Source organism: Rhagoletis pomonella, unplaced genomic scaffold (assembly GCF_013731165.1).
Source record: "Rhagoletis pomonella isolate Grant_MI unplaced genomic scaffold, Rhpom_1.0 Rhpom_scaffold_00003, whole genome shotgun sequence".
Lineage (NCBI taxonomy): Eukaryota > Metazoa > Arthropoda > Insecta > Diptera > Tephritidae > Rhagoletis > Rhagoletis pomonella.
In genome coordinates this window covers 83,097,047-83,111,648 of record NW_023458557.1, presented here as the reverse complement: position 1 = coordinate 83,111,648, position 14,602 = coordinate 83,097,047, and the positions used below count along the sequence as shown (strand labels likewise).

General features: G+C 39.6%; 1 protein-coding gene across 5 annotated transcripts in view; it reads right to left on the bottom strand.

Annotated features, from left to right (window-relative positions):
- The window catches only part of LOC118735694, a 75,241-nt gene that overhangs the window by 15,343 nt on the left and 45,296 nt on the right, over nucleotides 1-14,602 (bottom strand). For 3 of the 5 annotated variants that reach the window (XM_036465610.1, XM_036465611.1, XM_036465612.1), the window contains exons 2-5: nucleotides 13,091-13,362; nucleotides 12,854-12,915; nucleotides 9,124-9,274; nucleotides 7,416-7,651 (exon numbers count right to left, since the gene is read on the bottom strand). In XM_036465610.1, the coding sequence (XP_036321503.1) occupies nucleotides 7,416-7,651; nucleotides 9,124-9,274; nucleotides 12,854-12,915; nucleotides 13,091-13,110 (469 nt within the window). In that variant the 5' untranslated portion in view covers nucleotides 13,111-13,362. Of the gene's footprint in view, nucleotides 1-7,415; nucleotides 7,652-9,123; nucleotides 9,275-12,853; nucleotides 12,916-13,090; nucleotides 13,568-14,602 lie in introns of all 5 variants that reach the window. The other 2 variants (XM_036465608.1, XM_036465609.1) reach the window with 1 other exon arrangement.

Here is a 14,602-nt window from a genome sequence, read left to right as displayed (position 1 = left end):
TCATTTTAATTTATTTAATTTAATTTTCTATTATTTATTAGTTCTTATTGCTTTAAAAATAAAATATTTTTCAAATTTAATTTAATTTTTAAAAACCTTATTGCTAAAAGGCGAACAGCAGAATTGAAAATTGTCTTACAAAAGACTACTGTCTACTGTTCTGCTCCAATCTTCACGAGATCAAATTAGTCTTAGAACAGAGTTTTGGCCATGGTTGCCTCCTTTTCCTACAAAATTTTAAGGTGTCCGATAAGGTTGCCTTGTTTGAATTTATTTTTCCTATGTAACATGCGTGCTTGCGTTGCTGCTTTCTCTGATATTTCCACATGAAGGAGGGTAAGATTGAGATGGAGTGTAAGCCCAGAAAGTCATTTTGGGATTCAACCTCCATGTTTTTCCCGCGAGCTGTTTAGTGGTGAACAACGATTTTGATTGTAGTTTTTTTGGGATTTATGGACGTTTAGGGCGTCCTGTATCAAGCCCCTAATGGTCCTTTCATGGTCGCCCTTGCTATGTCATCAGCATAGTCTACAGTTTGATATCTTTTCACATTGAGGACCTGAACTAGTTCATCAAGCTGTATAGACCACAACAGCGAAGATAACACTCCTCTCTGTGGACAGCCTTTTGCTGCAGTGATGCTGAGCTGCTCCGGTCGTAGGTTCGCCTTGATTGCCCTCTGGGTAAGCATATTGCCGATCCACTATTTTGGGATTTGCATCTCTATTGGAAAGTGCCACTTTCACGGATTTGAAGCTAGCATTGTCAAAGGCACCCGCAATGTCTATAATAACCTTTGATGCAAATGCCTTATCTATTAAACCTACGATAGAGTGAAGTGCTGTAATTGTTGATTTGCCTTTTTAATATCCTTCCTTCGGTGGTGGTCCAGAAGTTTTTACAATGTCTTTTGCATGAAATACAAAAGGCAAATTGGCCTCTAGGATTTTGGAGTCTGGGGTTGTATTAGCGGCAGCTACTTGGAACACGTTTCAGTGTCAGGCCATAACTGAAGAATGTAACTTATTTTTTTTTTACTACAGACAAAGTGGCTTGTGCTATCAGATCCTTCCAACCCTACAAAAAATCCGGGACCGGATAGGATCTTTCCAGCCATGCTACAACGAACAAGCGCCACGGTAACCCCCAGGCTAACGACAATCTATAGGGCGAGTCTCCTCCTAGGCTACATCCCAAAATCATGGAGGGAGGTAAGAGTGGTCTTCATTCCCAAAGCAGGAAAAGCGGGCCACAGCACTGCAAAAGATTTTAGGCCCATCAGCCTCTCAGCATTTCTTCTCAAAATAATGGAGATGCTTCTGAGTCTGCAGATCACGCAACGCCTTACTCCTGGGAACTTCAGCGAGGCTCAGCATGCCTACCGTAAAGGTAGGTCGGTGAAAACAGCCCTTCTCGAGGTTGTTCGGAGTATAGAACAAGCACTGAATCACAAGGAATATGCGCTGGCAGCCTTCCTGGGCGTGGAGGGCGCCTTTAACAATGTTAATTTGGCATCCACTACATACACATACACTGCTCCATGATGGCTGTAGGACTGGACCCATTGATCACTCTCTATATCGACAATATGTTGACCACCAGAAACATCAATGGCTCCTTGGGAACATCAGAAGTAAGGAAAACAGCCACACGGGGCACACCTCAAGGGGGGGTGCTATCCCCCCTACTGTGGAACCTCGTGCTAAACGAATTCCTGCTTCGTACATCTAAAGCCGCTAAGGTCGTTGCTTATGCGGATGACTTAGTCATTCTGTTCGTGGGAAAATTCCTCTCCACGGTCAGCAAGATTCTATAATCTGCAATTAACGATCTGTCAGGATGGGCTGAAAGAAACGGCCTAGGGGTCAATCCCACTAAAACCGAACCGATATAAAATAGACAATTTCCGACCTCCGTCCCTCAATGGAGCAAATCTCAAATTGTCAAAAGAAGCAAAGTTTTTGGGGGTTATTCTCGACTCTAAGCTTTCCTGGAAAAGGAACACCGAAGAACAGAGAAAGAAGGCACTCAACGTGCTCTACTCCTGCAAAGGTACTATTGGAAAAGACTGGGGTCTGCGACCGCAGATAATACATTGGATTTATACGGCGGTAGTTAGACCTATCCTCACCTGTGGCGCGCTGGTATGGTGGCAGGCGGTTGACACCCAATCCCATCTACTCAACTTGCAAAAGGTGCAACGACAAGCATGCTTATGCATAACGGGGGCGATTTATTCAACGCCCCAGGCATCTCTAGAGACCCTGCTGGATATTCCACCTATAGACCTTTATGTTAAAAGTATCGCAGCTAAAAGCACTCTACGACTCAGAGCGTCTAACAGGCTGCGAACAACTTGCAAAGGTCACGCCACAATCCTCGGGAGAGTGGGGGTGGAATACAGCCGCTGTGACCATCAGGTCACGGAAATTAACTTCAATCGAAACTTCGATATCCATTTTACTGACAGAAGTGACTGGGAATTTAATATTGCTCTCAGCGATGACGAAATACCCATCTTCACGGACGGCTCCAAAATGGATATCGGAACAGGGTCTTGGGTCTTGTCTCAGGAGCTATCTCTGAAGGAGTCGTATAGACTCCCAGACCACTGCAGTGTTTTTCAGGCTGAGATATATGCAATCCATATGACGGCAAGGTTGGTGGGCATGATTGACTTAGCTCCATCTTAACTTGTCTTCGTTGTTGACAGTCAGGAGGCTATCAAAGCCTTAGGGTCGGCAACGACTAACTCGTTATGCGTTAAAGAATGCCGAAGATCCCTACAAGCTCTACAGCAACACATAATCAATATTTACTGGGTACCGGGACATTGTGGTGTGCCGGGAAATGAGGAAGCGGACGAATGTGCTAGGAGGGGATCTGAGATGGGGCTCGGGGAAGCGACCCAAATCGTGAAACCCCGCCTGCGATTTCTGTCTTCAGAAGTCGAGAGACTGACCAGGGCAGCTACCAACAGTAGGTGGGTAAACCTTCATACCTGCAGGGTATCGCGATCACTCTAGCCACGGCTCGATGAACGAAGAACAAGGAGTTTATTAAGCTATTCTATTTCAAAGTCAAACGTCAGGCTTCTCACAGGAATACTAACGCGACATTGGACCATTGGCCACATGGCCGCCAGGTTCGGAGCCCCGCATAATGATTTCTGTAGAAGCTGCAGGGATGAGGAGGAGCTAGAATCCGTCCATCACTTCCTTTGCGAGTGTCCAGCACTTCGAGGAAAACACCTCAAGTTTCTTGGGGACCACTTCTTCGAGAATCTGGATATCTTGGGGAAAGCTCCTCTGGAAGGACTGCTAGGATTCGCCAGAAAATCAAAATGGTTCGAAGACATGTAGGGATAGGCTTGGGGTAACCCCCATGGGCATCACAATGGGCCTCTACAGCCTCCGAGTGAACTCTTATTCAGAGCTGCCCGTTTAATCTAACCTAACCTAACTTATTTTTTAGTAATCTTGTTTGAACCTTTAGAAAGAAGTGCGGGGAATATGCCGCCTCTTCCCAGAGATTTGTAGGGTTTAAACGACTTTATGTACCGGTCTACTCTTTCCAAGTTGACTACTTTATTAATAACTGAATCGAAGGCTCTTCGATGGTATATTGTTACCATACTACTTATGCGTATTCAGAGAACTGAGTTCTACGGTTTTCCCGAACGTTTTTTGTAGAGAATCCATTCGATCCATCTAGGATGCCTATGAGGGTGGATTTCGCCTTAGAGAAAGACCTTTGGATCCTAGCGGTAGCTGAAATATACCTTAGGTCCTCACAAAGTTCTTCCAAAAATTTCTCCTGGATTTCCCCAGTTCTCTGTTATAGTTATATGTATTGTAAGAAATTGTTTATAGTCATCCCAGGTGTTTGTCCTCTTGGCCTTGTTGAACTCAAGCCTGCTCAGCTTACGCAGTTTCTCTAGTTTGGAATTCCACCGAGGTACCCTCTTTATTGAGGATTTTCGGCGGCCGCCGAGAACATTTTTCGCCATGCCCAATTCTAGTATTTACCCACCAGACTACGTTTCCACCTTTACGCTACCAACCGAAGTCTCCAATGACATAGTTTCCCTTAAGTAAACACCCTACGATATTCCAGGCAAAACCTGCTGCCATACTTGAGACCGCCCACGTCTTATCAAGCAGGCAGTATGCCAGAACAAAAATCTCCATACTTTCGGACAGCTAATCCATTCTCAAAGCTCTAGATAGCTGCTTGTTCTCATCAAAAAGCCTGATAGAGTGTCACAGACCACTAAATGATCTAGCCACCCGGAATAGGGTCTCCTTAATCTGGGTGACTGGTCATGATGGTTACGATGGCAATGGACAAGCGGACTTCCCAGCTAAAAAAGGGGCATACACGCCTTTTTTTGGACCTAGCCCAATTCTTGTGTTCAACAACAACAATATCAAGAAGCACTTCAACAAGTGGGCAATATCCTGCACTGCTTTCCATTGAGACAAGTTGGTTGGGCACCAACACTCAAAGAAGTTCATTTGCTTCAGTGACAAAAGGGCTCATGGGCCACTATTCTTGCAACAAACACCTGTTTACGCTTGGCCTTTGTAGTACCGACATTTGCAGATTCTGTAATGGAGAAAAGGAATCAATGGAAGAACTCCTTACCCCCTGCCCAGCACTAGCTCATTGTAGAGCCAGATTGTTAAACGACGACATGCTCAGAGATGTCGACCCAATGCAGATTTCGCAGCAGGGTTTAATACATTTCTTGTACATACTAAACAACTAAAGTCGCAATAGGAATAGATCACCTAGTAGACCTACCCTTACATCACCATAACCACAAGCGTGGGCGAACGGAAAAAGATGGATTTAAGCAAGCTCGAAACAACAAATCGTACGACGGGGAACGTCACGCTGCTGCAGAGAATCCAAATGCCGCCTACAGAGTCAGCCTGAGATCGGGTGCAACGCCAGTTACGTCAGTGGGAACGATCAAGGCAGCTGAAAAGCGAAGGGAGACACGTATATGATTTTGAACAGCTTCAAATGCTTCGCCATGGGAAGAACGCTCGACTATTTTATTTTGCTAGAAAGTTGGACGACTTACGGAAGGTTTCAAAGCCAAGGCGAACTTCAGAATCAACACTGCGACATAGTTACCGATGTGCAGAGCGTGCTTAAATTATGGAGGCAATACTTAACGTTGCTGCTAAATGCAAACAGCACTGCAAATTTGAGGCATAAAATTCTGCTGGAGTTGAGTTACGTCTTATCGAGCGTATTGTGTAAAGGACTCAAGCTCGCCAACGACGAGCTGATTGGGCCTTATAAGTGTGGCTTTAGACCTGGTAAATCAATCGTAGGCCAGATATTAAAAATACACGAAATCTTGGAAAACATCAGCGATAAGAGGTTCAACACATACCATATCTTTGTCGATTTCAAGGCAGCCTTCGATAGCACGAAAAGAAGTTGCCTTTATGGCAGCTGTGTTGGAATTGGGAAGCACTTATTCAAGGCGTTTGATATCAAATGATCTTTCAGACAGGACGAATACCTATCTTACAAGTTTTTGTAATCTGATGCTGGAATAGTTAATAAGAACCGGAGAACTCAATCACTTTCTGTGCTCGCGTCTGCCGCTGATATCGGCCGCATTGGCCTCAACAAGCGCTTCTTTATTCTGCTTTTATCGAGTTGGATATGAAAGCAATATGAATTAATCTGGAGATGAACGTACACAAAACAAAGCTTCTGGCTGTTATTAAGCAAACAGCCAGAGCCTTCGCAAAAGTAAAGGACTTTGATTATTTTGGAATCAATTGGGGAACCGAAGTAGAATGAATCTCGCCAACAAGTGCTACTTCGGATTGAGCAGTTGGGCAATTAGGCAATTGGGGAAATAAGGTCTTCTCTTATGCTGAAACATGACGCAGAAGCATAGACAACGACAACATCCGAAGAGGCGGTGCTTTTTACGAGATAAGGGCATAAATACAAATGCTCCAGCGTTGAAAGTCTGCAACGCGCCAACTGCAGGTAGTAGCAAAGGAAGAGGAAGGCCTACTCGGCGTTGGAAAGACCTTTGGCTTCACTTATCAATAGTTGCCACAGAGCAGAAACAACTCGGTCAAAAACGCCAAACAAGCAACAACAACGCATACTTATGGCCCACCTTTCTCAGTGCTTTTAGTGATAAGCAAACGTCACCACGATTAAATTTCCAACGAAATAATTTCAATTCTTAGTAACAACGGAATATATTTATGAATGTACCTAGTAAGCTATATAAATAACAACAGAAAAAATTGCCAAACCCTATGCCCACTTCCTTACAAGCCGTGATGTAACATTTCGCGTTTTTTTTTTCAATTTCGTAATCACAGAAAAACGTTGAATCATTTTATTATATTTCCAAACAAACTTAATTACTGCTTAGTGCTTAGTATTACTTAATACTACTATTTAAGTATCCATATTGACTTAATGTCGCACATACATACATACATAGATATGTACGTTAACTGAATACGCAAATATGCAATCGCCGGCGAGCTGACGCATTTGGCAACACACATTTCACACATTTCGAGCGCACTGTATACGTGCCTATTGGCCAATTAAGAGCAGCCAAATATTTATGTAACTACAGCCTATAACTTACATATAATCAATCAGTTATGTATGTATAGTGTGCTAAAAACACAATTGCATGCATATTGATGTCTGTGTTCTCAAATTTAAATAAAAATTAAAATAATAATAATACTCGTTAATTGTAAAAAACAAAAAAATGCCATACATGGAAACTAGTAAATACATACTTACAATATAAAGGGTAATACTACGGATATGTATAAGTAGATGTGTAGAGAAGTAACTTTATATAGCTATACATACATACATACTCTCTTAACTGTTAGCTAAGTACATATATATATATATATATATATATACGTAAGTGTATATGTTGCGGCAGGCAATTTGTTAAGTACAAAAAATATGATGCAGGTAAATTAAGCACAAAACTACTGAAAAAACTTCCTTTTTCCAGATTAATGGCAACTCAAAAAAATTCTTATTTTTGCTAATCGCATTTCATTGGTATTGGTGAGCGAATGATAAGCTGCGGTTAAACCAATTTATTTTTTTTTGAATTTTTTTGCTTTCTTTTTCTAATCAGTCTAGATAAAATTTAACCTTGTGATGGCCAGCAGTACTACCATTAACATGTCCCACATGTGCACCACCACTACCACTACTACTTTTTCGCGATGGTCGTAGCGGATGATGTGGCAGGGCGTGCTGACCATCATCATCGTCATCATCGACTTCATCATCGTCATCAACGACATGTTCATTATGATGATCAGCATGATCATAATATTTGTTGAGTTTATTGATGTTGTAGTTGTTGTTGTTGTTATTACCTTCCAAACGCCGTATTAGCCGATCCTGTTCGGTTTCGCGCGGCGTTGTCGGCACCTCTTTATTGGGTGAATGTATGCCCGCCAAGAAAGTCTTCGTGCTAATGCGACTCAATTTGGTCGGTTGGTGATCCTGGAAGATTTGTGAATTGGCGAAAACGGCCAATATTTCGGGTCCCAACATCGGTACATTTGTTTGCGTTTCGCGCCGATAGTCCTCCTCGTGTATCTTCGCCGTACTGCAAGTGGAAGAAGGGTGTGTGAGAAATGTCAGTAAAGGGCACGAAAATTTATTTATGTATGTAAATACGATGGGCACGGGTAAGCCCAACGAGCAAATACAAGTTAATGAAGCGAAAGCTTCGAGAGTCTTCGAGCGTTGTAAAGCTATCGGATTTATAAACGCAAGGTGTTATCTCGAGATTTATTGTTAATTATTACTTTTACTGCCTTAAATTGATCAGTGGTAGCCAGATATAGCTCATTTTCACTGCGCGTCTATAAAAAAGCTCTTGGAGGCTCCAAAAACACTTTGGCCTGTGGCTATTTTTTACTCGTTATTTTTCTTAAATAACTAGAACAGTGTCAATGTTCACTCATTTTCCGTCTAAAAATAATAAAATAAAGCTTAAAGCTTTCTCCTGGGCATTAGTATATGATATATAATACTAAAAATCTCAGCACGTGCCTATTAAGTGGACAATTCTGTATTAGAATCCAATGAGTTGTGCTTTTGAAAGTAGGAGCTTTAACCTTATGAGCATTAAAATAAAGGTTCAAAGCTCAGTTGGTATCCATGAAGTGCTAGTGTTGCTTAAAATCGTGTAAGTGGTTTTTTTGAAAGCCAGTGAAAGCTTTACCCCCGGGCTTTCACATTCAAGTACAAAGCTCTTTGTAGCAATGGAATTTTCCGATAATATTTATTTTTTGAGGGCTAATCTAAATATTAAATGAGAGTTGTTCTTTTGAAAGTGCAAGCTTTTACTTTATGATCATTAATGCAAAGCTTAAAAGCTCAGCTCATATCCATGAAGTAGTAAAGTGTTGCTAAAAATCGCGTAAGTGGTGCTTTGAAAGCCAGTATGCGCTTTTTCTTGGAGCTTTCACATTCAATAACATAGATAGCTTTTCGTAAATTTTTTTTGTGGCAATGAAATTTTTCGTTAAATTAATTTTTTTGGGAGCTTATCTAAAATATAAATGACTTTGAAGAGCTTTCAATGACATTTCAAGAGCTTTCAATGAGCTTTCAAGATATTTCTGAAACTTTCACACTTGTGTAATCTAATAGACAAGCTTCGAAGTATCTTATGAACCCACTATGGCAAAAAAATTACGGAAGGTCGTTCCAAAATAAAGATTCTGGAGCTTTAGATAAGCATTTCTTCCAAAACGGATGCCTACGGATTTGGAAATTCAGCATAATGCTTGGAAAGCATTTTGAATTTTAATTGCTTACGGAAGTGTAACGCCGTTCTCTACCTCTGCACAAAAGCTTTTAAGTAGCTTCTGATGGTAGTTGAAAAGATCACAAAAGTTCTAAAAATAAGCCGCCTTCCTACTTTTACCCGTTGGCAACAGAAAAAAATGGGTGAAGGTAAGTCTTTAGGTGTGAATTATAATTATAAATCAGGAGTTTATGAATCAATCAAAAAAAAATTTGAATCGTAAAAGCTCCACCTCAAAAAAAAAACAGGTGTAGCGCGCGTACCTCATAAGACCGGAATTGCTTCGTCGTACTGGTTGATTAATAATGGGCACTGTTAAATTGTTATTATCCGAAATCTGTATGTGACTCAGTGCGCTGCCATTTTTCTGCATAGTCGTCATATAGTCCATATCCTCTTCGGGATTATAATTGGCTGATGACAGAGAGAGATGCAAAGATAATTCGAGGAAAAGGAAAAAATAATAATTAATATAATATTTCAAAAGCTTTGTAATTATGATGTAAAACAATATTTATCACTACATAATTGATAAATTTGCATTCTAAAAGCAAAACAAAAGCCCCCGAAGCAGAATTTCGCTGCAGCAATAATTTTGTAATCAACAATTTGATATGAGAGATTTTAATTTTCTTAAGTACTCGAAAATCAATCAAAATCAAATCCTACTTCTTTGCCACACTGTATTTATTTACAATTTTCTTTAAGCAAACCAAAAAAGTAATTTTATTATGCGTTGTTCCCGTTCACGTCAATCGATTTGGCAAAAGAAAAAACACTCACACACAACTATCTTTATGCCACAACACGTACGAGTCATTACAAATCTTGTTAGCCGAACATTCTCACGACAGTTTGGATTTACGTGAGTACTTCATCTGTAATCGCAAACAATTAATGCTGTAAGAAAAACACAATAGTAATCATTATGCGGCAAATTCGCGCTACAGGTGACTCATTGAACTAACTTCATGAAATAAACGCTTGTTCTTAGTAAGAATATTTATTGCATTTGGTGTTGTTGTTGTTGTTATTGCTGAATTGCAATAAATATTTTTAGCTACAATTGTATGCCTTTTTTTGCACCTTCGTAATTATTCTGCGATTGAATTTGTATTAACAAGTGCATACAGTAAAACACCGCTAATTGGAGCTTGATTTACTTAAACAGTCGAATGTTCCGTCAACAGCTTAGATTGAACAAAATCTTGCGCTCTTCAAACACGTACATGCAATTCCTGGGCAACTCAAAGAGCATATCGAGTATTTGGTATGTAATTTCAAAAAATATAAAGGCAAATTTTAAAAATAAATAAAAAGGAAGTAAAAAATAAAACTAAAAAAGCAGAAATAGATAACAAAAAAACTCCAAATTAAAAGAAAGTAAAAAATATTTTTCTTTTTAAGACATCTAAAAAATAAAAGAAAATTTAATAAAAACCCAAACATACTTTTTAAAACAATATCAGAAACTTAAAAGAAAAATAAATTAAAAGTGAAAAAATTTAAGAACAAAGAAAATAAATTCCTAAAATCTAAAATATATATTTCTTTTTTAAAACAATAAATAAAATTAAATTAAATTAGAAAAAGCAAAAAGTTTTATCCAAAAAAAGGAAATAGTACTTTAAAATTAAATAAGGTTAAAAATATTAAAAAAAAAGAAAAATAAACTATTAAAAAAAAATTAATAAGATCCTAAAGATTAATTTAAAAAAAATATATATTCTCCTTTTTAAAATCAAATCTAAAAATTAAAAGAAAATTTAATTAACAAAAGCATAACAAATCAAGTTAAAAAAAATTAAAAATTAAATTTTTTTTAAAGTAAATGAAATGAAAAAAATAAATAATTTTCTTTTTACACAATAAAATACAAAAATCAGAACAAAATTTGCCTAACAATTAAAAAAAAATAATAATGTAAAAAAAAATAAGAAATTAGTTCCTAAAAATTAAATGAAATTAAAAAAATATTATTTTAAAAACAATAACAACCGAAGAAACAAATATAGATTAAAAAAATAAAAAAAAATACGCTGCGCTAGGACTCGGACACGGATCTCTCGATTGGCACACCAGTGCTTTGCACACTCGGCTATGTTATACAAGTGCTTTCTAGCAAAAGAGCTTTCATCTACGCGTGGTGAATGAGAAAGCTTCTTTTCTAAGACTTTTGTGCTAGAATAACGAATGCCTTTCGAACTATCTTGCCATCTGTCTACCATTTGCCTTACGAAAGATTTTCTACTATCTTAGCCAGAATTGCCCTGTTAATTTCATCTAGTGGCAACGAATCGGTCTTCGCCGAATCATGGGTTCGTTTGTTTACCGACTTGCTTTTTTAGCTGGAAATTTTGGGGTTATTTCATGCAAATGGAAGCAAGTGTGCTAATCAATTTGATCAAATGATTGTTCAAAGAGTTCCCTAGAATTTGGTTGTATTTGTTGGTTTTTCCGACAGGATAAGAGTATTATGCATTTTGGAAAGTATTTCTTACATATAGCTCCAGTTTTGCGTCATCTTCAGTCAACTTTTGGTTTTCAACGAATTATGAAAATTCTTAAGATGATGTTGCTCCTTTGCTGTTAAACCAAATTTTGTCTCAAGCAGCACCACGCTACCAAGCTAAGCTAGAAAATATATAGTGGAAATCGCAACAATGAGCTATTTTGTCTAACTGATGACTGTAACGCTTTAACGAAGCAACTCATGACGATCTACTTTGAAAACCAGACCACTAGCCAATCTCTAAAATTCATCGGTACGGAGGTGAACTCTGCGCAGGAAGTGTGTATACATACCTCTAAAGAACCAGTTCAGAGGTGTTTTCATCAAAGCAGCAAACGATAGATGAACCGTAGTATTTACTTATCAGAAAAAAAGGCACATTTATTTAAAATCTATATCAACAATAGATATTTCTTCTAGGTCTGTTGGGGGTGCTCATGCCTGTGGCATCCCACCTAAAACTGCCTACTGAGCATTTGGTTATGCTCTCCCTTACGGGAAGCAAGCGGGGACTCACCGTGTAAGTGTGCCCCGGCGACATCAGAAGGCATCCGGTCGCTGTCCGGAGTGCAGCCAAATAGGCGCAGCATAGTTCAGAATGGGCTGGCCAGTTGCCGTATATGCTGTCAGGTCTTTGCCCCGGTGCTGCCGACGAGCGACTTGAGGACCTTGTTGCGGCTCTGTACTTTATTGACAATTGCGGTTGTGTGCGCGGCGAAGGAAAGCAGCCCTAAAATTTTCGGGTTGTTCACCGTCGGAATTGGTGTGAACGCGTTGCTTTATTCTTTTACGTTTTGAGGTTCGAGCTCGGAAGATTACTGACAACTGCCGACCACCCATATAAACCGCCGACCAGCGTTTGAGTCCCTGCGGTAGAGAAGAAGTCTCGATGTCTTCTACCAGCGTGGCAGAATAAAGACTGTATCAAACACCTCTGACAGGTTCAACGCTAATAGGAACGTTCCCTCACAGGGGCGGTTACGGTTAAGGCCACGAGTTATCTGAATGCTTATGGTGTTAAGTGCTGTGCACTTTACGGAATCTATGCTAATGCTTCGCTGGGGTCAGGTGGTATCTAAAATGCGGGAGTAGTTGGGCCTCAGGTGTCTTCGCGACCGGGCAAAGGAGCGATAAGATTCTGCATTGCAACCCATCACGTTCTCAACTTAAATACTTCCTTGCTACGCATAATGCTCGCACTTCTCAACTGTCTATTTATTGTCACAAATATGTCATCACCACGCCGTGGCTACAAAACTGATCACGAATTTCGTAATGACTTGTATTATGTCGCAATAAAAGGTAGTAACTATCGAGAATAAACGCATTGTTAATAAAAAAATATTTATAAAGCGACGTTTCACACTTATTGTTAATTATCTTTACCGGGTCTATTGTTTGTTTTGCTTTTGAATTTTGTTTACTCTTTTGTTGTTGGTATACATACGTATCTGTATTCTTTTTTTTTTTTTGTAACTCACCAATTGACTCATCGTAGCAGAATCTCTCCTCAAAGCAGTTCCACTTGAAGTCCTCCCAGCAGCTGTTTGATTTTTCGTGGAAAAAAAAAATAAATTATATCAAAAATTATATATGTATGTATGTAAATATGTATGGTTTATTAGCTTAAGCTAGGCATGAAAATCGAAAGAAAGCGTAAAAAAACGTCAACTAGGTTATTTACTTCACAACAATTAAATATGCAAGTATGTACTCACCTCTGACAGCAACGACACATTTTACTGTTACACTAGCTGGATAACTACGCGTCGTCGATTGTAAATTGTGTCTGCTGGCTCGTTTGCGTGATGGAGTTGAGTGCTTTGAATACAAGTGCGTACTAGCTGACGGTTGGAGTTATGCGTCTGCTGACGCTGATGTTACTTTTGTTACTGGAGCTGGTGCTAGTGCTGGTGGAGTTATTGTTCGTTTTTCGTGGCGCTCTGTTGGCGCAACACCACCACAGTCGCGTCGTTAACTTCGTCGTTGGCTGCGGCCAAAAAAAAAAAATTAATATTGGTCGTCGCGTCGCGCGCCTATTATTATTATATATGTGCGCATAAATCACCACACGCTTGGCACGGTGTACCAAGTCTTATTATCAGCTTCTACGCAACCAAAAAGTGCGCGGCGCAGCTTTGTACATACAAAAATCTGTGTAGTGTGCGCTTTATCCGCTCGCTTGGAATGCTCAACTGCAAACAAATTGCACGAAATGAAAGAAAAAATTAAATTACACAAACTGCCGCCGGTCGCTGTCAAACATTCCGCGTTAGCACTTGCACAAAAACAACAACATATATACACTTGCACACAGCCTAGTCTTTATTTAGATCTACGTCACTCAACTATGTAGCTGCCTTTGCCACACTCAATACAGTTTTTCGGCTTTCGGCTACCACCTGCAATTTTTTATTTTATTTTTTGTTGCCGCCGCCACCGCCACTACTGCTGCTCCACTTGCAGATATCTATTTTCTATGTGGTTTCAATCATCTCCCGCTTATTGTTGACGCTCAACAAATCTCATTCATGGGATTAATTCAATTAGCCGTTGTCTGCTTGCTGCCTGCTGTTTGTCGTTTACCGCTACTAGCCGCCTTCCATCCGTGTGCTTTTCACTCGCCTACTGTCTGCCTGCTCGCACTACTCGTACTGCCTTTGGTTCGCATGTACGCAAGCATTTAGTAGTGCGTTGTGGTTTGCATGCGCTCACCATGCGCCGCCACCAATTAGCTCCACCGGCGCTCGTCCAAACTCTCATGAGAGTGTACGCTTATGGGCTGCCGGTGTTGGAGCACGTCCACCGCAGCGCACCGGTTCTTCCACAGTTTTTTTTACTTTTTGCTATGCACACATTTTTCCCCCTTTTTGCAGTTGCACATTTCGCTGACACTTCATTGATAAGCAACAGCTCATTTTATCATTTATGAAATCCATATTTACAGATTATTGCTTGCGAGAAAGGCATGCCCAGGGTTGGCATTGACTAAAAAAAAATATTTGCCATTCACTTGAAAAAAATTTACCAAATGTGGAAAATATCTACCAATGACTTTTTTTAACCATAATTTTTTGTATTTCAATGGAAATTAAAATTTTTTATTAAGGAACGTTTTATTTAACTATTGATAGGGTATTTGAGATAATATTAATGACATCTTCTCGGTTTCCTTGAACCAAAAGTGAAAGTGATGAAGCTAAAAGCAACAAGGAAACTTCATCATTTGA